We start from the raw sequence: 26,666 nt of genomic DNA, 5'->3' as shown, positions 1-26,666 counted from the left end.
CCTAGACCTGCATAACACGCTCTGTATTTGCGATATTTTGTCATATATTTTGACCTATAAGTCACAAGTTGCTGTGATCATATAAATTGATTGGGATTAAAAATAATCATGATATGAACTTAATGGCTTTTTATTTTGTTATTCTGTACACAAGAAACCACATGTCGAGACAGATCAGATTAGTGTGATGCCATTTTAAAGTACATTAGTCACTTTGCAAAAGGTCAATTTTGAATCTGTTCAATCTGTTGTATATCTATTACTGTAAGACAATAAACGTATATTGAGCATAACATAGATAAAGAAAACACAAATTGCAAGACATAATTTGTGTTTGAAACTTGAGAAAGATGTGTTTGTTTCATCTTCGGCCCCTCTGAACACAGAAACATTTTAGAGAGAGAATTTATGGATGTCAGCTTCTTTATTATGAGGAACACAACGTTTTGGAGAATATGCTAACTGCTTCCACAGGAGGAAGGTGTTAGCACATATATATTCTGAAATAGTGAAATCATATTTTGGATGTTTAATGATATACTCATTACTTACAGATGTGTGAAGTATAACCCCCCAAAAAAGCTTAAACACATATAAAGACCCCCCACCCCTCCAATCCCATTTTTCCATTCCAACACACCCAGCTTTCTCCCCTACCGCCCAACCGTCCGTGTCTCCCCTCAGCTCCAAGCCCTCCACAAACAAAATAAATAGGTTCGCTAGTACTGATTCACAGACGAGCTACAAAGACATACAAATACAAAGTCATGGATAAATGGTAAATTATAAATAATAGCAGAGTCGATCTATCGCTACAACACCCGATATCCATTGTTTGCCCAAACTGCAAACGTTGATAGTATCTTGAAATTGTTCATTGAAGGGTTTATATGCCCAATCTGGGACAATTCTCTGCCAATACTAGAACTGGACAAAGAACATATCAACGTTATGCTAGGAGTTGTAAAATACATCGCATATATATTATATTACAAGTTCACAAGATAATAGTAAGTCACGCAGACTCAAATACTAGTATATACAATACAGCCCATGCAAGTCTATAATGTTTGGCGAGTCTAGATTACTGCAGTAGCTGAAAATGAAGAAAGTATCTGGGCTCCTTTTTAATCTATTTTATAACTATATTTTAACAACTGGTATTTTTTCTGTAAAATATGTTTCAGAGACTAGATGTTAGTCTGATAATAGAACGATGGCTGTCCTGCTATCAACACCGCCAGCTGATCACACATAGCTTCATTCTATTATGACATACGCCGTGTACTCATTCGCTACAGTAGTTTCATTTCAGCCTGATTAACTTACATGACGCTACAAACAGACGTCAAAACATCACATGTGTGCGAGAGACATACTGTGCCATGTTGATGATAACAGAGTTTGCAATGGGGACGTCACTTCCGAAACGAAGCTTTGGTGGCGAATGGATCCAGAGTACGTATCGTAACAAAATGTAGATATAATACCCTGCACAACCGAGGATGACACAATGTTTCCACACCAGCTGTTTCCTGAACAGGATTAAACTGGCGCTAATCACGTTATGTCACACAAATCTGTGATCCTTGCTTCACATCGGAGGGGTCCGACCCCATCCTTCGAACCCAGGCGCATGCGTCAGGCGAGACGCACGGAGCATTGCTGTGTATCGGGGATGAAACTAAGCTAAATATATTCTCTATTGCACTGAATATGCGTAGCTTGGTGTATAGGACATATATGTTATCCTGCGTGCAGCCCTTGAGTCTCACGAGTGTCCACTAATTGCACAAATAATCCAGCCTCAACCAAATCTCAAATGTTGCGAAAGTGATTGGCATCGATATAAATATAATATCTATTTCAGTAAAGCTCTCACGTCGGCAATTCTCCACACGCATCCGGAAGGTATCCTCAAACACTTTCGCTCCTTTAGATACATAAATCAATTTCTGAAATCCTCGAAACATGTTTCACTCATCACCTGTCGAAGAAGATATCCTCGCTGAAATCATCGATGCTGCGACCCATGCGACCGTAGTTGGGGAAGTCTCGGATCTCGGACGCCGGCCGTGCAAGACTTATGGCGTCGGACGCCGGACCGTACCCAAGGGGATGCCCCCCGATGACGACAGGGCCCTCGACATCAAGGTTGTAGTCGTCAAGCTCAACCATGAACTGAAAGCTGTAGGTGACGTCCATGATGTTGCAGCCGACGAGGTCGGTGTCGGCGATGTAGGGTGGTATTGGTAGTTTCACCGCACGCCATCGCCGGCCATGACGGTTATTGAAGCCGTATTCGTCTTCACGTTGACTTATTATTTCCCTGAAGGTAATTTTCTTGTCCTTGACGTGGTACACGCTGGTCATGACGATGGAGGCGAAGATGCGCAGGATGTCCCTGTCGCTCCAGTTTGTTACCTGAGCGTTAACCGAAAGATTCTCACCTGGCACGCCTCCCCATCTGGTTAACGCTGAAGAGACCTTCACCTTGCCGTAGTTGCAGCAGCTGAGGAACCTCTTGCTGTTCTTTAGCTCTTTAGGAAGGTAGCTTTGTCGCAATAAAGGTGGCCGACGGAAGACGAAGAACGGCTGACTTGTGACGGTGTTGTGGACGGGGTTCGTCGCCTCCAACTCCACCTTCATAACATACGTCACGCTGCCGTACACCCCGCGAAACGACGACGGAAGAGATTCGGGTAGCTGATGGTTAAACGTAAACTCGTGAGTTCCTCTTCCAAGGTTCAGACTTTTGAAGACGCCGTCTAAAAGAGATTTTGATATGTCTATGTAGACCTCATTAGACGTGTAGGTTTTCTTCCTTTCTGGGATCTCCCACGAGACGTTGGCCATGCCTTTGATGTTCATGACGATGCGGTTGACGCGGATTCCTGAACGCAGGTGCAGCACGACTGTCCCCTTCATCAGCTCCCCCGGGAGGAAGTACTGCTTCCTGTCGTTATTGTCGTAGTCAAAGTTGATGATCATGTCGTCCACAGCCGTCGTGGCGACGTTGCGGCTTATAACCGACGACATCTGAGAAAAAAACAAAAACAGATCATCAACCATTATATTATTTTGGGGGGTCATTTTGTTCAAAGCCGCACTCAGCAATATTCCAGTGGCCTGTAAATAATCGAGTCTGGACCAGACAACCCAGTGATTGACATCATGAGCATCGATCCACGCAATAGGAATACGATGCGGTTTCACCAAAGTGGTAAACGCCTAAGACATGCACAAAAATCAAACTCACCCCCTTACCATTATAGTAAGGGGGTGAGTTTGGATGGGGGTGCATGTCTCAGACATTTACCTCTTTGGTGAAACCGACGAGGTCGGGTACGGTTCTGACAAACCTAGAAACATAATCAGGGCGAATCTGGGATACGAACCCATCTATCAATTACATGTTACGTGGAGTAATGTTGTTTTACGTCGCAGACAGGCTTCGATTCTGGGCCCACGTGCACAAAGCTGCTTTAACGTTAACTCTGTTGTTATTTTACAGGAGTTAAATAGTATTTTCGCTTGGATAGTTTTGTGTAAATGGGTGCTGGACCAAACAACCCAGTGGTTGATAGCATGAACAACACCGCCCGTGTGGTGTGGTACGGCACAATGAAACGTCACATTGTAACCAGCCGACCAACATTCATTGCATTCTATAACAAAGTGTTTAAGTTAGGTTCGGATAAGGCTCGGTATTCAAAAGACACTTGCCTATCAGTTTTCGTTAATTTAATTTTAATCTAATCGGTTGTTTAGTTGATGACTGTTCAAAAGCGGCCTCTGTTCACCCAGCAGAGAATGGGTACCCGGTAGTATGAGATGTTAATGTGCATATAAACCTAACACAGTATATGCTGCTTGGGAAGTATCGTTTCCAGGTAAGAGAGAGGAGTCTGGAATTTTAATTGTCCCAGAAAATGCTTAAAAATAATAATTATGCTTCAAACTGTTGAACAATATAAGAAATTGTCTGCATTGTTGCAAGGTGCTTTTTGAAAAAAATAGGCTCATAGTTTAAATTAAAAACATGTATCTGGTTTTGCAACTGTAGCTGGAACTATTTGTTACCCCATTCATAATCTTAGACCCCTATCCCCTTACATGTTAATAACAATCCCTTTTATTACCTTATGAAATAACACACAAATCAACGGGGGCTCAAAATTAATCTTGGGCCAGTCACGTTTACTTGCACTGCTGAGTTATCAAGACAACTCCCGTACCTTTCAATTCAAAACTGAAATAAGTAAAGATGTTTCAAACGATTACAACACCCGCTCAATACTGTCACGGATATCTGGGCGTGGCCCGTATGTTGGTGTCGGGGTGTGTGAAGATGTATTGAAATAACGACGACATGGGTGTGTCGCGGGACCCTTGTTGCTTCACCGTCAACATATCACACGCATACCAACTTCATTCCTGCGATAATGTTGCAATACTGTCGCTAAAGTGAATGCGACATGCACTTACACTAAGTTTAAAACAGATTTGAATGCTCTTATAGCGTACATGACTCGACACTATCCCCGCATGACGCGTTCGTTACTGAATGTTCGGTGTATAGAAACTGGTTGAAGAAGACTAAATCCGTCTTCATTGCATTGGTTGGGCGAATATAATGCATTTTAACTGAATAGATGCTGAATTATTACAATTCAACAGGTCGTAATATCGAATGACGTAATATGACGTCACCGTAATGTTTTAACACTTTAAAAAAGCTGACACGCGTGATATAACTTGAACTGTGTTCAAGGCGACGCTAAACCCAACTCACTCATTCCCGTTTAACCATTTCTTCAGGTAGCCTAGTGGTTAAAGCGTTCGCTCGTCACGCCGAAACCCCGGGTTCGATTTCCAACATGGGTACAATGTGTCAAGGCTATTTCTGGTGTCCCCGCCGTGATATTGCTGGCATTTTGCTCAAAGCGGCGGAAAACCATACTCACTCACTCACTCACTCACTCATCCAGGGTGAGTTGGTGAATTTTGTTTAAGACCGCTGATAGAAATATTGCAGTTATATTACGGCAGCTTGTTTTGATCGAGTCTGGGATAGGCAAACCAGTGAATGATATAATGAGCAACGGTTGACCCCTGGAGGCAGGATTACACGGGATCAGTCAAATCACAGAGTCTGACCAACCAATCCTCTTTCTTGTCGGATCTTACAACACACATGGGATAATGGGGGATTATTCTTAATTTGAATCTTACATAGATATTTCCTAGGATCGGTACAGAAGTCATTATGTTTGGGAGACTAACCTTTGTTTACCAAGACAAAACGTGAACAGAAATATGTGCGTAAAATGATTATTTGATGCGGAATATGTGTTTAAATATAAAATTCGACTGACATGAATTGTTTTACATACTGATACTAATTTTCTCAAAGTATGTATACCGAGACAAAAAAAAAACGTGTGTTAAGGATGTCGCCTCTTGCGTAATATACCAAAGGCAAATTAGATGTGATCTTTTTATTTTTATTTATATGGTAACTCCAGTCGCTTTTTCGTTGGATATTTAAAGTTATCCTTAATTGTAAATGTATGATACACTTTAAATTATCCTGGAATATCAAGTGTATTATGTCAACATATAGACTAACATCTAGTCTCTGAAATGAACATATTTTTAAAGAAAAAACAGTTGTTAAATTATAGTTATGAAATATAATAAAAAGGAGCCCAGAGACTCGATCTATTTTCAGCCTGATACTGCAGTAATCTAGACTTGCCAAATATTATACGCTTGTATGGACCGATTAGATACATTTGTTTCAGGGTCGGTATGGCACACTTGTCTACATTTGTTTATGATACCCATTCGCTCCCAAAGCTTCGTTTCGGAAGTGACGTCACTGCCACTATCCTCCTGTCTACTAAGTTAGCATAGTAGACTTTCAGTCACTCTTCAGGGATTTGACGGATATGTTTATTTTCGTGCTATTGAAACGAAGCATGGCAGCGAATGGGTCCAGGGTATTTATCCGAATAAAATGGAGATATAATACACTGGACAATCGAGGATGATTTAAAGTGCACTGGTGTTTGGTCGAAGGTCACACGAAGGTCGAAGGTCACACAGGCGGTCAACCAATCTATATTATTTATAACTTGAATTTCAAACCAATTTGGAAAATTCGAAACTTCACAACCAAGACTACACAAGATGTCACACTGAGCAGAGTATCAACGTATTTTTAGGACAATGTCACACTCACTGTATAGCTTCATGTATCGGTGATCACAAGACATGAAAAACAAAATGTAAATTCCTTTGACAGTAGCAAATTCTCACGGGAAATATGAATACTATTCACCAAGTGGTTCGATCTGTTCCTTTGCTCATTGTGATTGCCTATTCATAGCTGTGGCAGTTTTTCTGATATTATACAACCGTAGTGACTCATTAATCTTTATGATATATACCATCATGAATACAAGTTAGTCGGTGACATACTTTCAGAAAATAACATATAATATGATATGAATTAAAGTACGCTATTAAATTCGTTGTAATGAAACCGTGTTATTATGCACACACCTTGTCTGACAATCCATGGCAGTTAATTCACAGAAATACATTATCTGCCTTTGAAAGGAGTACTACATTTCAGATCGCGCCATTTCAACAGTCGCGTTTGAAATATCCAACCCAGACCATGTCACGTTCAACACGACTGACTCGACGATGCCGGGCGATATTTCACTCAAAGAGAGGTATGCGTTGCTACATAATATACACTTTCATAACTAGTTACAGGGCGGTGTTTAACTTCATTGTGACAACGTCGTCAGCGTGATCAGTGACGGCTGTGAAAGGGTTATGAGCGTGATCGGTCCAAAGCGTTAAGCGTGAGGCTATTTGAACCATAGACTGAACAAAAGCTGTCAAAGGACACCCGATGCTTTCAGTTAACTATATTTATATATGACTCAGACAAGTTTAATTATATAATGAATAATGATTCACAATGTAATAATTTAACCGTATTACTAACAAAAATGTATAAGCGTCGTTGTCACACACTCTCTTAATATCACGTCACTGCCCAATTAATCCCGTTTTAATGGATTGATGTATATTTTTTTTAAATTATTTTGACTATTGATATAACACGTATATTCGTGTCTCGTGGGTCAATGCTGGCCGGTGGATGTATCTTTAATTCATGTCATATTCACCACTTTACTGTTTTTTGCATCCAGTGACACGTTAATAAATATTTTTCTTCTTTTTCGTTCTTCCATTACAATTTATCTGTCATGGCAAATTAACAATAGTGATATGAAAGAATCGGTTGTTCTTTAACTTCTTTTGAGTGGCATACAGGACATACAGACAATTTCATTACTGATTGGAATGGAAATGATCAAATTATTTGATCAAATTACTTGATCAAACACTGACATGTTTTTTTTAGAATGATTAACGTCGTTGATTGTTATAGTACTGAAATGGGAGCCGCGAATGATTAAGATATGTATGTGTAATGTATATATTAATATGATATATACCACTAATTAACCTGAATCAGAAATATACATGTGTCAATTGTTAACATAGTCGAATATTAAATAAAAACTGAAAGTTTATATGTATATTAAGAATATGGAACATATATCAATGTCTTACTTAATGAACATAAGAGATACATTAAAACTTACTATTACCTTTTCGATGACAGTCTTACCTTTATAACACAAATGGGTTAAATGGTCTCTTAACAAACTGTTCCCTTGTTACTGATATCCAAGTGACCACTCCTCTCACGAACTTGTTCCGAAGTGTTCATTCATTTCTTCACCACACCTCAACGGCAGGCGAATAGATGTGCCCTAAATAACGGTTTGGCCTAGTTTGGGTGTATATAGAAACCCGTCAACAAACGGGTGGAAGTGGGCGAGGGCACCCGTTATTATCAGTCAGCCAATACCGGGTAACCGTCTCGTTGTTGCCACCGATCAGTGCAAACAAGTGCTGAGCAGTGTTGGGGAAAAAACCTCGGGCTGTTCACAGGCGTGGAAGTCTAATAATGAGCCTATACGGGTGGATTTAAGGGTAAATCAATATTCACGTTGTGTTCACAGATTGCTGATGTCCTTTGAGTTTGTATGTTGTCTGGCATTCCTTGAGATGCTAATAAAGTCTTTTTTCAGAGTAGCTTAAACTGTATTATTATTCAACACTGACAAGCTGAATATCAAAAGTAGACTTTAATAAAGGCGGGGTTATACACGTTGAATATCTCCGGACCATCCCGAATGCAGCCATGACGTTCACGGTGGGTGGGGTGCAAGGAAGGGTGATTTAAGAGGTTAATAACAATTGATCTGATATTTCTTATCAAAAGTCCACCTTGTGTCATGACACTGTCGCAACGCCCAGTGATCTCAATGAGCAGTTGTTGTGATTTCGTTGAGGACGAGATTCCGCTGTGCGGAGTTTAAAGAAATGCACATCAATTTATGTACACGTTCGTTGTGAGACTTTTTGCATGCAGTTGATGGTTCCTGCACTGTAAATATACTGAATAAAAACGTTAGGAATCATGCATATTTTGTTTGTTTGTTGTTTAACGCCGCACTCAGCAATATTCCAGCTATATGACGGCGGTCTGTAAATAATCGAGTGACACGATAACGCGTTTACTGAATGTGTTGTCAATAGAAACACCCTGCCATGATTGGGATTGTCGTGTTAAATTCAAGGTCCACCAACCACAGTGAAGGGGACAAGCTGCAATAGTCAGATGCGCCTCGGTAAATGTTTCTTTGTTTGTTTGTTTTCTTGTTTAACGCCACACTCAGCAATGTTCCAGCTATATGACGGCGTCTGTAAATAATCGAGTCTGGACCAGACAATCCAGTGATTGAATATTTTGGGTGATATGTTTTTATGAAATTGTTTGCTCATTTCTTCACTACAACAAAATATCCAAAAAATTATCCCTAACGTTTGTGTGCAGTATACAATTCGTCTGTAAAATTAAATACGTTAAATACTTTGGCACACGTCAAATTCCTGCATGCGCGTGCTGCAGAACCATCGGTCTTAATCACAGTTTTTACATAAAATAGTTTCACATATTTTACTATCTTAATTTTTATAACTGTAACTACATATCCATTTTCACTAAGCTGCTAAATATTATCTGAAAACCTCACCAGCTTCTTAAATTGTTTGGTAGGCATTACTTAGAAGTTGGCGGATGACGTGGTGGACACAATGGATAACAACTTCGTTATTCACTGGCGACGTTTCGGTATAGATCCTTATACCCTCGTCAAGCAAGGCTGAATAATGAACCAATGTGTGGCCTTTACACGATTCATTGATGCGTAAATGTCGTTCCTAAAAATGTATGAATGTTAACGCGTTCTACCTTTGGCGATGTTATATATTTACAGCCGCTTGAAGCAATCCTTAAACTGACTGAATCAGCGAAACGAAATATTTCATGTTATGTACGCGTTCTTGTCGAGTGGATCGAATCATTCGTTACTTCAAATATTTTGTTAAAATCGTTGAAGTTGTATAGGTTGTGTTAGTACAAAGCTCATCATTAATATCGCTAAATATTTGTATCAAAGTAAAGAAGAAAGAATAGTTACGTATTTTATCATTGTCATTGTTTTCATAAATACGTCATACATTTTGCACAAAGGGACTGTGGCCTGTATAGAACTGAATAAAAGAGTGAGTGAGTGAGTTTGGTTTTACGCCGCTTTTAGCAATATTCCAGCAATATCACGGCTGGGGACACCAGAAATGGGCTTCACATATTGTACCCATGTCGGGATTCGAACCCGAGTCTTCAGCGTGACGAGCGAACGCTTTAACCACTAGGCTACCCGACCGCCCCCTGAATAAAAGAAAGAATACAAGTACGTTGTGTATTCAGCTGCAAAGCGAACCTATAGTCTTATTAAGGCCCGACCCGTGAAGATCCGGGATAGAATAGGTCTTCAACATTACAACCCATGCTTGCCGTAAAAGGCGACTATGCTTGTCGTAAAAGGCGACTAACGGGATCGGGTGGTCAGGCTCGCTGACTTGGTTGATGCAGGTCATCGATCCCAATTGCGTGGATCGATGCTGATGATATCAATCACTGGATTGTCTTGTCAAGACTCGATAATTTTACAGACCGCCGTCATATAGCTGTAATATTGCTGAGTGCGGCGTAAAACAACAAACCAACCAACCAACTTATTCAGGCTCAGCATGATAACAATACACCGGGTGTCATTCATCGACATGACACATTCACCAGTATGACGTATTCACTGGTATGACATATTTCCCAGGATCACATTCACATGTTCGCAGACCCGCGAATATCCGTAGTAGAATAGGTCTTCAGCAACCCATACTTGTCGTAAAAGACGACTATGCTTGTGGTAAGAGGGGACTAACGGAATCGGTGGTCAGGCTCGCTGACTTGGTTGATGCATGTCATCGTTTCCCAATTGCGTTGATTGATGCTCATGATGTCAATCACTGGATTGTCTGGTCCAGACTCGATTATTTACAGACCGCCGTCATATGGCTGGAATATTGCTGAGTGCGGTGTTAAACAACAAACAAACAAAGCATGTTAACAAGTATGACATATTCTCTTCTACACCGTCATATCATCCTATGATACCACCCAATGCAAAAGCGCCAGTAACAATATGACCCCAAACAAACAGGTGAGGTGAATTTGGGTTTAACGTCGCGTCCAAGATTATTGCACTTATATAGCGACGTGCATGCACGTGTGTGGCTGCTTGTACTAGTCCGGACTGATGCTATGCCGCAGTTTAACATGAATACCCCACTCAGGCACAGCATACTGACTCCGAGCCGACCAGACCTGGTTTTAGCCCCTTATTGCCGAGCGCCAGACAGGGTAACAACAATTACCATCTGTTAACGTCTTTTGGTATGACGCGGCCGGGGATCGAACTCCGGACCTTCCGCTCTACCACAAGACCACGGGGGCGGTCCAATCCGTTGATCTTAATAGGGGTGAAATATTGTATCTCGAATGTAATGGTTTATGGAAAATGTGGACATGGACCCCGCCACCCTGGTCCAGTGGTAGAGTGTCCGCCCGGTGAGCGTAAGGTTAAACCTCACACCAAAAGACGTTAAAAGATGGTACTTGTTATTTCCCTGCCTGGTGTTCGGCATGAAGAGGCTAAAACAAGGACTGGTCGGCTCGGGGTCAGTATACTGTGTCTGAGTGGGGTATTCATGTTAAACTGCGGCATGGTATCTCAGTGGGCTACCACGAAAGATCGGCATTAGTCACCTTATCTCACCTCACACATCCGTCATCAAAATTAATCCTGGATAACAGTTATTAATATGTCTGGTACATATTACTGGTAATCCATGTCAAAGCTAGGTAAGCAAGGCCAAATCATACATTCTCAGACTCGGGAATTGGCCTACAATGTCATAAAATACATTGAGAAAGAATGTACAAATATATCTTATTTATTGTCAAAAGTTAGCATTGCCCCTGGTCTGTTTGTATCGACGCTAAAGGGCATCAGAGCAGAAGGCATCGCTCTTGAAAAACCCGAGAGTAGAGACCGAGGTGAGTTTTAATTCTAAAAGATCGTAAAAGAGGGCTGAGATTTTTCCAGTCACATTTCAAATCATACACATACAGGGAATGTTAAAATCTTCTCACTATCTACTTAAACATAATTAAACTTTACAGACGTAGGTGATTTTATGACAAAACACGGGTTTCTGCGTCAAAAGTAATTGATTGATTTATGGCCCTATTTAGGAGTTTTATGGGATATCCCGCTCCTAGGCTCAGTTATCAAAACAGTCAGCAAATAACACCGCTTAATAGCGCTAAGGAGTGTATATACTTCCTCAAAAACAATAGTGTATTCCTAAAATAACCTTAGGTTATATCAATGTTTATTCTGTTTCCGGAGTAGAGGTCATCAACCTGGAAGTCCTCACCCCAGCAATGTAAACAAAGGGCCTGTGGATGGAGCGTACTCTGTTAATTCAAACGACACAGTCTCTGCTCAGATCAAAGCAAATTCCGACCACTGGGGTATATTGTTACAAACAAGTATATCGGACAGAATACTATGTTTCAAATAAGATGCCCAGAAACTATAGATCGGCACTAGCCAAGTTTAGATGTGGTGTGGCTCCTATTCGAGTGGAAACCGGTCGATACGAAGGTGTACCTGTCAATAATAGAAGATGTTTTCACTGTAATGACAGCGTAGAAGACGAGGTCCATGTTTTGTTTCACTGCGCATTATATGATGATATCAGGGCAACTCTTTTTAATGAATGTATTGCTAAATCTTATAATGTTTTAGATATGCCTGATGTCGACAAACTTTGTTTTATTTTCAGTGACTCCAGTGTGTGTTTTATACTTGCCAAAGTCTGCTTTTTAATTCTTAATCGTAGAAAACATCTTTTATATGGATAACTTTTTACTATATCATCTTTATATCATTTATGTATAAATTCTGTGATAATTCGTCTCTCATAATTCTATTGAATGGTTCTGTACATTTTATCTATGTCAGGTTGTATAAAGCTCTTTTATGTATGTACAGGAGTGAGACGTTAATAAACTATTGTCTGTCTGTCTGTCTGTCTGTAAAGAACCTATCGAGATGAAATATTATTGATGAAATATTTAAAGCAGTAAGAAAACAGAAAAAAAAACAGAAAAGATATAACACATCCATGCATGACATACTGTCATCTTGTCACATATTAATACTTTGTTTACATGCTTGCTCTTTTGTACTATTTTGTAACACCGCCGGTGGTTTGGAGAGAAATAAACTGTTCTGTTCTGGTAACACTCCCGGATGTCTATTATGTAATTTCAAGTGTTTGAATGGCATATTGTTCACAATAAACCGTAATGTGGAAATAGATACATGTAGTTGTTTGCTTTTATATTCAAGTTGGTATTTCCGATATTCAAAGTGTACCGTCTTATCAACTGTCATTTCTGAGACATAAGTGCAAAGTTTAATTAATTAAGTCAACTGTTATTTTTTGCTTTCATAATTAAGTCTAACACTAATTTCAAGCTCTACAGTACATACTATTCAAAAGAAGTAAAAGAACAGCCGATTCTTTCATATTAGTCACGAGAGAAAGCGATAGAGCAAGAAAGCGATGTCCCCTCTCGGCCACCATACTCATGTGCCCTGATATGCGTATTACCCGAGTCCAAAACTCGACTTTTAGTCTCAGCAATTCGCATACTGGGATTACTGCAGTCATTCAGTCAAACCATGTGACGCCTTCCTCCTGATAACTTCATGAAAACTAAACTTACTGCTGATCTAAAAAGTTGAGGGCATGTTGATACTTGATTCAAATAAAACTGTTTTCGATATTTAAAAAATGAGATGAGATTTTGATTGACAGGCGGCATCAGTGTTACCTTGTCACGTATTGAGTTCGGGGGTCCCCCGTCAACAATCTACCGCGTACACTGTCCTCATATCCACCGTGAATAGAAACAGCTTTTAACGGAGAAGACACTGTGCGGCAGTGCATACTAATATGTCTGGTCACGTGATCTGACAAAGCCCTTGCAAGTTAAAAGACTCTCATGATGTCCCCAGTAAATACTTGGCGTGGCGACGGTTTTATTAATTCGCACCTGCTTAATATGTTACCCTAGACTTACATCTAGTCTCTGAAATGAACATATCGTACAGAAAACCCCCAGATAAATTATCTTTTTAAAAATTAATAAAAAGGAGCTCAGAGACTCTCTTCATTTCCCGATACTGCAGGAATCTAGACTTGCCAAACATTATAGACTTGCATCGGCTGTATTTGATATGTTTGTATCAGGGTCTGTTAGACAGACTGTTACCCCGTCCTGTTCACCTAACTTTAATTACCCCTATAAAGATCAAGGTTAGAACTGGCCAGACTCGCTGACTTGGTTAATGCATGTCATTGTGTCCCAATTACGTAGATCGGTGTTCATCACTTCAATCACTGGATTGTCTGGTCCAGACTCGATTGTTTACAGACCCCCTCGATATGGCTTGAATATTTCTAATTGCGGTGTTAAACAACAACAACAACAAAAACAAAACAAGAAACAACAATAGTGAATATGTTACGACGCTTTGACACTCACAGCAAAATCCTGCAAGACCACTAAGACTGAGTTTTGAATAAATAACTGATGTGAGATATTCAACCCGGGTCCTCAAAGTGTTGACCGAACACTTTAGTCACAGGACCATCGATTCAGATCATTCAGTCAGTGTGTATTATATCAAGGCCCACAAACCATATGTTCAAACACATATATATTATAACAGATCATCTACATGCATGGTGCCATGTACTAGCTACTGTATCCCCCAGTGGTCGGAATTTGCTTTGATCTGAGCAGAGACTGTGTCGTTTGAATTAACAGAGTACGCTCCATCCACAGGCCCTTTGTTGGCCCTTATGCGGGACCATGTTTGTTTTGCCTGTTTTACGCCGCATTCAGCAATATTACAGCTATATGACGGCGGTCTGTAAATAATCGAGTCTAGACCAGACAATGCAGTGATTAATATCATGAGCATCGATCCACGCAATTGGTTTCGATGACATGTATCAACCAAGTCAGCGAGCCTGACCACCCGATCCCGTTAGTCGCCTCTTACGACAAGCATAGTCACCTTTTACGGCAAGCATGGGTTGCTGAAGACCTATTCTACCCCGGATCTTGACGGGTTTATGCAGGACTATGAAACATGGGAACAGCTGTTGATTAATACCCATAAGACGACAAGCAGCTGACGCATTTACAATTCCAAAATAGAGAGAAATAATAACATTAACACGAATTACTCATCTTTTAATTATAAGAGTTTCAAAGGTAATATCACTATTTCAAATTGCGTTAAAGTTTAATTTTCTCAAATTGTATTGTATTTAAACATTTATGGTTTTTGTTTCGAAATTACATTTTATTTTGGTGGGTTTTTTCCATCGCATTTGCAATGTATTCATAAGAAATGGTCCGAATTATTCTATCAGGTCCATGCAGCTCTGTATGGTTAGGTCTACTTTCGCCCACAGTGCAGTTCGCCTACAGTCACTTTGCAGAAATGGTGTAATTCGCATACAATCATATGATCACACCCCTTTGTTGATAATGGATCAGTCCCAACTCAAGCAAGGGATATAGGTCGCGGTGTATACAGTGCTAGAAATGTGTAGTGTGATGGAAACTAAGGAATTACATACTCTGTTACTTTGTTAACTGTTAACGTTGTGTAGAGGATAAGTGAGACACCTGTATTTTTAAGATATTAAAGAATGCGACTGATCTAAAACCACAAATAGTCATAAGAGACCCATAAAGGAAACTACACTATCTCCTGAGTAGATTTCCATAGTTGTTGCAGAGAGTGGTTGGGGTATTTGATCTTGAGGACACATCATTACAAATGCAAACAGAAACAAAGACAATGTTGAGTGTACGTATCTAAAAGACTCCAGTCCTCCAGGGGGCACGGGTGACCCAGTCGTCTAAGGCACCGCGATTCGCTGTGCAGAGTTGCGTCCCTTGGCCCGCCAGAAACCTATGATTGTGGGTTCAATCCCGGTTCGCCCCGATTATGTTTCTAGGTTTGTCAGCACCATACCCGTGCTCATGGGTTTCACCGAAGTGGTAAACGCCCGAGACCTGCATCATTTTGGGCTTTCGCCCCACATTAAGTCACTCACTTTAGTCCATCAACGGCAGCCAGACATACGAAACCTCCTGCTTGAAAGCCAAGGACATTACGTGCGTCAGGGGGCCGCGCAATGTGATTGGCCGTTCACATCTGTACACGGCGGAGCAAACAGCATCGTTTTTCCGTCTATTTACGCTTGAAAAACTCGACACATTCCGGACATTTTCTGGACGGTCACCAATTAATCATTTTTATTGAATGTTAAGTCGTGTTTCCGTCCAATTACCATATACATACACACAAAAAACCCGACGTTTTCGTGTTTGCAGGGTCGTACACTGATCCCACACACCAGGCCTCGTGGAGATTCGGGTATTCCCCATCACCTTAATCGCCTCAGTGACCATTCTAATTAAAGCCATGGCCAGTATTCACAAAGCTTCTGAGACCTTTCCGGTGACAGAAGTGGCCCAATCGTCTACGGCGCCGTAATTTGCCGTGAAGAGTTGCGTCCATTGGACACGCAAGCAACCTTTGAACCCGGAATTGAATCCTGGGTCTTCCCGATTATGTTTCTAGGTTTGTCAGCATCATACCCGTTCTCGTGGGTTTCACCACGTGGTAAACGCCTGAGACCTGCATCACTTCGGGCTTTCCTCCCTCATCAAGCTGAGACTCCGTGATATAACCGGAATGCTGTTCAAAGCGGCGTTAAACTATACTCACTCACCCTTCTTTTTAGCCTTAAGATATCTTAAATCCACAAAGAAATCCAAGTTTCCCCAACAACCAATTTAAATTTTAAGTAAGTTGTAAAGTCACGTTCACATGGCGTGTTAGTGCTTAGTTTTCTTAGAGGCCTTCATAAGCTTACGAAATTCTAAAGTGTAGTGTTTCGTTCCTTACGTCTGTGACCTGTATCACTTCGGGCTTTCCTCCCACATTAAGCTGACACGCCGTGATATAACTGAAATAATGTTAAAAGCGGCGTTAAACCCAACTCACTCACTCACTCAGTGTTTCGTTCCTATTCATCGATAAGGGGATATCCAAAATGTCACTTGATAGGTATAACGGAACTTGAAAGTGAAAATTGTGTATCCCAAGATGCAATGAGTTCGCATTTTCTTTGATTTAAAATAATCTAAGATAGTAAACTAATACTTTGCTGTCAGTAATACTGAGACTCGTTGTGAATTCATACTTTATATTCTTTTTTTCTTAGCTAAGGATTTGGAAGAAAACTTAAATCAGTACCTTAGAAACTTCTCAGACTCCTTGTGAACATCGGCACGGATTTTTTACTCCGAGAATATTCAAGAGAATAATCGAATCGGTATATAAGATCTTATTTTAATCACACCCCTGAAGATCCGGGTTAGGATGGTCTTCAGCAACCCATGCTTGTCGTAAGAGACTAACGGGATCGGGTGGTCAGGCTCGCTGACTTGGTTGATGCATGTAATCGTGTCACAATTGCGTAGACCGATGGTCATGATGACAATCACTGCGTTGTCTGGTCCAGACTCGATTATTTACAGACCGCCGTCATATAGGTGAAATATTGCTGAATGCGGCGTTTAACAAACAAACATCTTCAATCTTGGGGTCAGTGCAAACAGTATTATGTGGGTAACGGAATTACCCGAATGGGCCCGAATGTGTGGATGTGGATATATTTTACAGCCGTTTCAATCAATTCTAGAATTCAGAAAGCTGTGGGCAACCGAGCTTGATCCGACATGGGGAATGAGTGAGTTGCGTGTAACGCCGCTTTCAATAATATTCCAGTTATGTCAGGCGAATCAGCTTAATGTGGGAGGAAAGCCCGAATTGATGCAGGTATCAGACTTACTCAGGCGATGCTAACAAACCTCGCAACATAATCGGAGCAAATCTAGGATTCGGACATGGGGAAATATGTTAAAAATCAATGTTGCATCATATTTGATGATTATATTTACCGCGTATGAATTTTATCACTAAGTTGGGTTTTTATTATATTTATTTTATTACAGAGTATGAAACCAAAATAACAGTTTCTATAGGCTGTGTCTCGGCCCTGTTTATAATTGGGTCTCCATGCAGTTTGGTGGCACCATTGCTGGAATCATGATGGTTTCAGCTCGAGGTGTCACAGTCGACCCTGCTCCAATAAGCGCCCAACCAACTTCTAGACCAATCTGTGAGTAATCTTTAACAGCGCCACGGTACAAGACCGATAGCTCACGACAGGCCATATTGTCTTGTGTATTTTGTGTATATAACAGTTTGTCACAGAAAACATTGTCCATATTCACCACCATCAGATTCCACCTCTTCCCAAACATTCAGAAAGAACTGTCTGCCAAGTATTACCCAAATGATGTCATTTCTGCTGTGCTGGACTTTCTAAACCACCAGGAGGCGGCCAGATACTCCAGCATCGTTGACAGAGGTGTGTGGACCTTGGAGGGGATTATGTTGACAAATAATTAACAACCACCTCCATCAACGCAGTCCATCATAGTTAGGCTCAGAACTTTTCAGCCAAACAAAATTGCCACAAATCACAAACACACACATCAGTCCAATATGGTATCATTTTATTAGTTACATATAAATATATTTATATGTATGTATGTCAATAAGAAACTTAACACATGTAAATCAGGTTCATATCACTCAGGGTAAAATCAGGCTCAATACACCCAGGATAAAATCAGGCTCAATACACCCAGGATAAAATCAGGCTCAATACACCCAGGATAAACTCAGGCTCAATACACCCAGGATAAACTCAGGCTCAATACACCCAGGATAAAATCAGGCTCAATACACCCAGGATAAAATCAGGCTCAATACACCCAGGATAAAATCAGGCTCAATACACCCAGGATAAAATCAGGCTCAATACACCCAGGATAAACTCAGGCTCAATACACCCAGGATAAACTCAGGCTCAATACACCCAGGATAAACTCAGGCTCAATACACCCAGGATAAACTCAGGCTCAATACACCCAGGATAAACTCAGGCTCAATACACCCAGGATAAAATCAGGCTCAATACACCCAGGATAAAATCAGGCTCAATACACCCAGGATAAAATCAGGCTCAATACACCCAGGATAAAATCAGGCTCAATACACCCAGGATAAAATCAGGCTCAATACACCCAGGATAAACTCAGGCTCAATACACCCAGGATAAACTCAGGCTCAATACACCCAGGATAAAATCAGGCTCAATACACCCAGGATAAACTCAGGCTCAATACACCCAGGATAAAATCAGGCTCAATACACCCAGGATAAACTCAGGCTCAATACACCCAGGATAAAATCAGGCTCAATACACCCAGGATAAAATCAGGCTCAATACACCCAGGATAAAATCAGGCTCAATACACCCAGGATAAAATCAGGCTCAATACACCCAGGATAAAATCAGGCTCAATACACCCAGGATAAACTCAGGCTCAATACACCCAGGATAAACTCAGGCTCAATACACCCAGGATAAACTCAGGCTCAATACACCCAGGATAAACTCAGGCTCAATACACCCAGGATAAACTCAGGCTCAATACACCCAGGATAAAATCAGGCTCAATACACCCAGGATAAAATCAGGCTCAATACACCCAGGATAAACTCAGGCTCAATACACCCAGGATAAACTCAGGCTCAATACACCCAGGATAAAATCAGGCTCAATACACCCAGGATAAACTCAGGCTCAATACACTCAGGATAAACTCAGGCTCAATACACCCAGGATAAACTCAGGCTCAATACACCCAGGATAAAATCAGGCTCAATACACCCAGGATAAAATCAGGCTCAATACACCCAGGATAAAATCAGGCTCAATACACCCAGGATAAAATCAGGCTCAATACACCCAGGATAAAATCAGGCTCAATACACCCAGGATAAAATCAGGCTCAATACACCCAGGATAAACTCAGGCTCAATACACCCAGGATAAACTCAGGCTCAATACACCCAGGATAAACTCAGGCTCAATACACCCAGGATAAACTCAGGCTCAATACACCCAGGATAAACTCAGGCTCAATACACCCAGGATAAAATCAGGCTCAATACACCCAGGATAAAATCAGGCTCAATACACCCAGGATAAACTCAGGCTCAATACACCCAGGATAAACTCAGGCTCAATACACCCAGGATAAAATCAGGCTCAATACACCCAGGATAAACTCAGGCTCAATACACTCAGGATAAACTCAGGCTCAATACACCCAGGATAAAATCAGGCTCAATACACCCAGGATAAAATCAGGCTCAATACACCCAGGATAAAATCAGGCTCAATACACCCAGGATAAAATCAGGCTCAATACACCCAGGATAAAATCAGGCTCAATACACCCAGGATAAAATCAGGCTCAATACACCCAGGATAAAATCAGGCTCAATACACCCAGGATAAAATCAGGCTCAATACACAGGCCACTAAAACAAAAAGACCATAACCTACCAAACTGTCATACAGTGCTGATAGAATATTCTAGATGTGTATTATTGTATTAGTGCTGTGAGATGTAAATTCTCACTGTTTGTTGAGGGGGCACGGGTGGCCCAGTCAACTAAGGCGCCGCGATTCGCTGTGCAGAGTTGCGTCCCTTGGGCACGCCAGAAACCTATGATTGTGGGTTCGAATCCCGGTTCGCCCCGATTATGTTTCTAGGTTTGTCAGCACCATACCCGTGCTCGTGGGTTTCACCGAAGTGGTAAACGTCTTAGACCTGCATCACTTTGGGCTTTCCTCCCACATTAAGCTGGCACGCCGTGATATAACTGGAATACTGTTAAAAGCGGCGTTAAACCCAACTCACTCACTCACTCACTGTTTGTTGATCCTTGTGACATGACGGAAAATCTCTCTCTTCTGTGCATGACTACTGGTAAGCCACAACAAGTTGAACCAACTCACAAAGCGCGTTTCTGACAAGTAGGCGGTGCACAGAATTTGTTTTTTTACAAGTAGAGAGGGTGCACAAATGTTGTGCATGTGCAGGTCATGATGATGAATTTGACTATGCTCCCATGGTGCCTCACATCAGCAGTACCATCATGTCCTTTTAAACTCGCCACTAGAACTCGAACACTAGAACAGGACACGCACATATCCATCGTCCCACTAATCGCGGACCACCCACTACCCCTTTCTTCAAACTGGTACGCACCAGTGGCCTGACCTCATACATAGTCATACAAGGTTAATTGTCAGGTCACAATTCAACTTATTCCAGCTTACCAGAAGTTTGGAACATTGTGGTCGGTTTGCTTTAGTGCTGCGATTTCCATGTTTTTGGCAGCATGCTCTCAGATTTGCGGTGATTGTTTTACGCTGCCATTTCATCGTGCATTGTAGACACAATTTTTATTGCAGTCTCATTTTTTCATTGGTTGGCCTGAATATAATCAGGATACAATGTGAAGTAAATTAGTGAGTGAGACATTTCTTCGTTGGTGTAAGCTCTTCATAAACATCAATCAATATCCTTTTTTCCAATCGACCTGGAATTTTAGAGGACTTCCCTCACAAAATAGTCGATAGTTGTTCCCAAATCCCTCCGCAACCTGAAAAAGAACAAGGGTAAGTAACATATATATTGGAGGAGTGTGGAAGGAGGCTAGGTTCCAGTCTGATGCCCTCTGGGTAACTAGAGACATGATAAATCAAAAGTTGTATTACTGCCTTGCATGCAGGTATTGAAATAGCCCAATCGTAGCCAATCGCAGCCAGCTTACACAATATCCATGTTACCATGGTTATGGCAGTGACTTTGACATTACTCTGATCTTTTAAGGATTTTTTGGAACAAATACAAAAAAAGTGAGGCAGGTGTCAGACATTTACCACTTCAGAGAAACCCACAAGCACGGGTATGGTGCTGACAAACCTAGAAATATAATCAGGGCGAACCGGGATTTGAACCCACAATGAAAGGTTTCTGGCGTGCCCAAGGGACGCAACTCTGCACAGCGAATCGCAGCGCCTTAGACGACTGGGCCAACGTGCCCCCTCATAAATATTGAAAAACAGCAAAAGTATGAGAAGCCATTGCTAATGCCAGTCTAAATAACCAAATCAACCGCAGTAGACACTTTGCTTCTTTATTCTTCTTTAGATTCACATACACTCACATAAGGACAACCTGTCACAGCAGCAATGCTAACACACTTTCTCACAACATGTTTGTTGTTAAACGCCAAACTCAGCAATATTCCAGCTATATGATGGCGGTCTGTAAATAATCGAGTCTGGGCCAGACAATACAGTGATTGATATCATGAGCATCGATCCAAGCATCCGATCCCGTTAGTCGCCTTTTACGATGAGCATAGTCGCCTTTTACGGCAAGTATGGGTTGCTGAAGACCACAACACGACTCACAACATTAGATTTTCCCAGCAGCCTCACTTCCAACATACGCAGTGGGACTAGCATAGCAGACAATATAAAATCAAAAGCCACGTCTTGATTCAGTAGTAATAATGCAAAAATAATTACGTAAAGGGGAATGTCCGAGTAACTCTCCATTCCTTAAAAATAATGGAGGAGAGGCCCCGCAGGGGTTGAGGCTTACCCTACTTAAAACTCATCCCTACTTTTACACTCTGACAAAATATTCTGTAGTTGAAAATATTTGAAAAATTCAAATGCTGCTTCAAGATAATGTACAGTTGACAAGCAACTCTCCATTCCTGAAAAATAATGGAGCGTTCAAACAATAGAATGACGTCACATATGTGTTTTAATTAAGAATCTACAAGGAGTTATAACAAAACTGAATATGTAAATAGGCTAACATTATCTGCCAGACAGTGGACAGGTGGAGGATAATTTCCTGAAGCCCGACAGAAAAGTTACCAACCACGGGCCGGCAGTCAGGTAGTTATCCCGGGCAAATATTTTCATCAAATATTAGTTCCTGCAATGCTGGCAGAAGTGGCACATGGAATCAAGCTGGGGAACACATTGTATCTGTCACATAACGCTCTACCATACCTGTGTTTGTTGTTTAACGCCAGACTCAGGAATATCCCAGCCATATGACAGCGGACTCTAAATAACCAGGTCTGGATCAGACAACCCAGTGAGTGCATTCATGAGCATCAATCCAAGCATTTGGGATATGATGACATGCATCAATCAAGTCACTGAGTCTGACCACCCAATCCCCAGTCGCCTCTAAAGACAAGCATGAGTTGCTGAAGACCAATTCTAACCCAGACCTGCATGGGATCATCCATACCTGTGAGGGCTGACTTGGACCAGAGACATGAGGGGAAACTGTTACATTCGGCAAAGTCCACAGTCGACTACTTTCTGGAAGAGGTTCTTTGGCAAACACGTCAAGTATTGCTCCGCCAATCCAGCCTTGGTTCACAGCATTGATGACACTATCTTCATCAATGATATCACCACGACCCACGTTGATGAGGACACTTTTCTGCGACAAAGTGAGATAATTATCTGTGTGAATGATATACTCAAAGGTAAAAGTTATTGTGACACACAAACACCAAATGGAATCAGTGATAAACTTTTACTGCATCGAATATGTCATACTTCTTGCAAATTTTGTGCAATTTGAACAACTGCTTGGTTGCATTTTCTTTGACCATTTAACACATTCTTTCTCTGGCAGCATTAAGCAAGGCCAAACCTTTCCGTACAAGAAGCAAGGACCTCCCAGACAGAAGGTTCTGGGTGTGGGGCAACATAAACAGCATGGCCTACCCTCTGTGAACAACTAGCAAGCACCTCCCCAGACAGAAGTTTCTAATTGTGGGGCAACATTAAAAGCAAGGCCTATCCTCTTTGCACAACTAGCAAGCACCTCTCCAGACAGAAGTTTCTAGGTGTGGGGCAACATTAAAAGCAAGGCCTATCCTATTTGCACAACTAGCAAGGACCTCCCCAGACAGAAGTTTCTGGGTGTGGGGCAACATTAAAAGCAAGGCATATCCTCTTTGCACAACTAGCAAGCACCTCCCTAGACAGAAGGTTCCGGGAGTAGGGCAACATTTATAGCAAGGCCTACCCTCTTTGCACAACTAGCAAGGACCTCCCCAGACAGAAGGTTCTCGGTGTGGGGCAACATTTATAGCAAGGCCTATCCTATTTGCACAACTAGCAAGCACCTCCCTAGACAGAAGGTTCTGGGAGTAGGGCAACATTTATAGCATGGCCTACTCTCTTTGCACAACTAGCAAGGACCTCCCCAGACAGAAGGTTCTGGGTGTGGGGCAACATTAAAAGCAAGGCCTATCCTATTTGCACAACTAGCAAGCACCTCCCTAGACAGAAGGTTCTGGGAGTGGGGCAACATTAAAAGCAAGGCCTATCCTATTTGCACAACTAGCAAGGACCTCCCTAGACAGAAGGTTCTGGGTGTGGGGAATATTAATAGCATGGCCTACCCTCTTTGCACAAGTAGCAAGCACCTCCCCAGACAGAAGGTTCTGGGTGTGGGGAATATTAATAGCATGGCCTACTCTCTTTGCACAACTAGCAAGGACCTCCCCAGACAGAAGGTTCTGGGTGTGGGGAACATTAATAGCAAGGCCTACCCTCTGTGCACAACTAGCAAGCACCTCCCCAGACAGAAGGTTCTAGGAGTAGGGCAACATTAATAGCATGGCCTACCCTCTTTGCACAACTAGCAAGGACCTCCCCAGACAGAAGATTCCGGGTGAGTGGAGTGCTCGGAAGGATGTTGCAGATGTAGTCACAGTTAGAAAGCAGGTCACAGAGGTCATTGTTACACCTGGAGATGGAACACATTCTAAAGTCAGTAAACCAGTGATTGATTTGATGAGCAATTATCCACACCATTAGGGTACAAGGACACCCTCATCTACAGTCTTTCTGTGTTACTGAATAAAACAGACTGTGATGAAGTTATTATTGTTTACCTATTTATTTATAAGAATTATCTTTAATATCTTTTGCATTAATGGAGGCATAAACATCAAAAACTGTGTTAACACCACTTTATTACATTAATACCTAAAAATATTGAAGTCAATTCTTCATTAAACCTCAACAAGTAGACGGACAAACCAGTATTTGAGGGATTTAAATCAAGTTTGTTTGGACTGCTAATTAGCATAAGTCCCCCCCCCGGCGATAGATTACACAGATTCTACTGCACATGATATATACATTGAAAAAGAAGTTAAGGACCACTGAATTCACTCGTTTGATTCAGATCTCAGTCCTACATACGTAAGAACAGGCTCGTGTTGGCCTTTGATGCAGTCGCAAAGAACAAAGACACTGTGTTGCGTGGGTGGCATCTGTCTGGACTTGCAGGTGTGATCAGTGATGACACAAGTGAGTAGAACTGTTGTCTTGACCCCAGCAGTGACAATTCACAGGATGTAATTAGTGTTTGAATGACGTTGTTTATATACTTGTTACAAGTGCTGCTCAATAAACAGTGATGTGGAATACATAGTTGTTTGTTTTCAGCATATGTCTAGGTTGGTATTTCTGCTATCCAAAATGTCTTATTGTTGATATAAATGCTATGTTTAAAAATGCGAGCCAAGACCACTTGCATTTTTCGCATTTAATTCACACTCGCGTTAATTTCAAGATTTACAGTATGTAAGAACAATAGGCCATAGTTTACGGATTAGAGTCCCGCCACAGATCTGAGTCCTACATATGTAAGAACAATGGGTCATAGTTTACGGATTAGAGTCCCGCCATAGATCTCAGTCCTACATATGTAAGAACAATGGGCCATAGTTTACGGATTAGAGTCCCGCCATAGATCGGTGTCCTACATATGTAAGAACAATGGGCCATAGTTTACGGATTAGAGTCCCGCCATAGATCGGAGTCCTACATATGTAAGAACAATGGGCCATAGTTTACGGATTAGAGTCCCGCCATAGATCGGAGTCCTACATATGTAAGAACAATGGGTCATAGTTTACGGATTAGAGTCCCGCCACAGATCTCAGTCCTACATATGTAAGAACAATGGGCCATAGTTTACGGATTAGAGTCCCGCCATAGATCGGAGTCCTACATATGTAAGAACAATGGGTCATAGTTTACGGATTAGAGTCCCGCCATAGATCGGAGTCCTACATATGTAAGAACAATGGGCCATAGTTTACGGATTAGAGTCCCGCCATAGATCGGAGTCCTACATAAGTAAGAACAATGGGTCATAGTTTACGGATTAGAGTCCCGCCACAGATCTGAGTCCTACATATGTAAGAACAATAGGCCATAGTTTATGGATTAGAGTCCCGCCATAGATCTCAGTCCTACATATGTAAGAACAATGGGTCATAGTTTACGGATTAGAGTCCCGCCATAGATCTCAGTCCTACATATGTAAGAACAATGGGTCATAGTTTACGGATTAGAGTCCCACCATAGATCGGAGTCCTACATATGTAAGAACAATGGGCAATAGTTTACGGATTAGAGTCCTGCCACAGAACTGATGCCTATGTATGTAAGAACAATGGGCTACAGAATAAACATCAACCACATAAACATAATAAACATTTTCGTATGACCACATACCTGAATTCATCGACATACGGATGATCAGATTTCTGTTGCCCTGTTGCCAGCCCCCATACTGTCATCCCCATGGCTTTGCACATTCGGGTAACTGTAAAGAAATGTTGGCAAGAACATGTCAAACTCCGATACATGGCAGCTAGGCCTACCTTTCTGGAGGTTGCATGACACCATTAAGTGTCAAGTAGATACTACTTGTGGGGGTTTCATAGAAACAGTTAGTGACCTCATATAAAATCTATAATTGTTCTATTATATAATGAAGAGACAAAAGCAGACACATCAAACTGTGTCAGCAACAATAATGTTTGGAGGTTCCAACAAACGGAGACATCTGATGGGTTAGGTTTCGGAAATACCAC

The 26,666-nt window shown here is 41.4% G+C and overlaps 2 protein-coding genes across 2 annotated transcripts in view; both read right to left on the bottom strand.

The window, feature by feature from the left end:
- Nucleotides 1-622: 622 nt before the first annotated feature.
- On the bottom strand, nucleotides 623-8,027 carry LOC124146532 (arrestin domain-containing protein 3-like). Its single transcript, XM_046516846.2, has 2 exons — nucleotides 7,721-8,027; nucleotides 623-3,039 (listed from the first exon to the last, which is right to left on the bottom strand). The coding sequence occupies exon 2, from the start codon at nucleotides 3,037-3,039 to the stop codon at nucleotides 1,984-1,986; it is 1,056 nt and encodes a 351-aa protein (XP_046372802.1). The 5' UTR covers nucleotides 7,721-8,027; the 3' UTR covers nucleotides 623-1,983.
- The window catches only part of LOC124146534 (glyoxylate/hydroxypyruvate reductase A-like), a 31,524-nt gene continuing 11,149 nt past the window's right edge, over nucleotides 6,292-26,666 (bottom strand). The window contains exons 6-10 of the mRNA XM_048401744.1: nucleotides 26,305-26,395; nucleotides 24,400-24,520; nucleotides 23,003-23,200; nucleotides 20,584-21,323; nucleotides 6,292-6,301 (exon numbers count right to left, since the gene is read on the bottom strand). Of these exons, the coding sequence (XP_048257701.1) occupies nucleotides 21,237-21,323; nucleotides 23,003-23,200; nucleotides 24,400-24,520; nucleotides 26,305-26,395 (497 nt within the window). The 3' untranslated portion in view covers nucleotides 6,292-6,301; nucleotides 20,584-21,236. The remainder of the gene's footprint in view (nucleotides 6,302-20,583; nucleotides 21,324-23,002; nucleotides 23,201-24,399; nucleotides 24,521-26,304; nucleotides 26,396-26,666) is intronic.

Source organism: Haliotis rufescens, unplaced genomic scaffold (genome assembly GCF_023055435.1).
Source record: "Haliotis rufescens isolate VD_foot unplaced genomic scaffold, xgHalRufe1.0.p SCAF_23, whole genome shotgun sequence".
Classification (NCBI taxonomy): Eukaryota; Metazoa; Mollusca; class Gastropoda; order Lepetellida; family Haliotidae; genus Haliotis; species Haliotis rufescens.
The sequence above is the reverse complement of the archived record's forward strand: the minus strand, read 5'-3'. Positions and strand labels throughout refer to the sequence as shown.

Coding starts and splice junctions, on each gene's coding strand:
- LOC124146532 (XM_046516846.2), bottom strand. CDS start 3,039: ATGTCGTCGGTTATAAGCCGCAACGTCGCCACGACGGCTGTGGACGAC.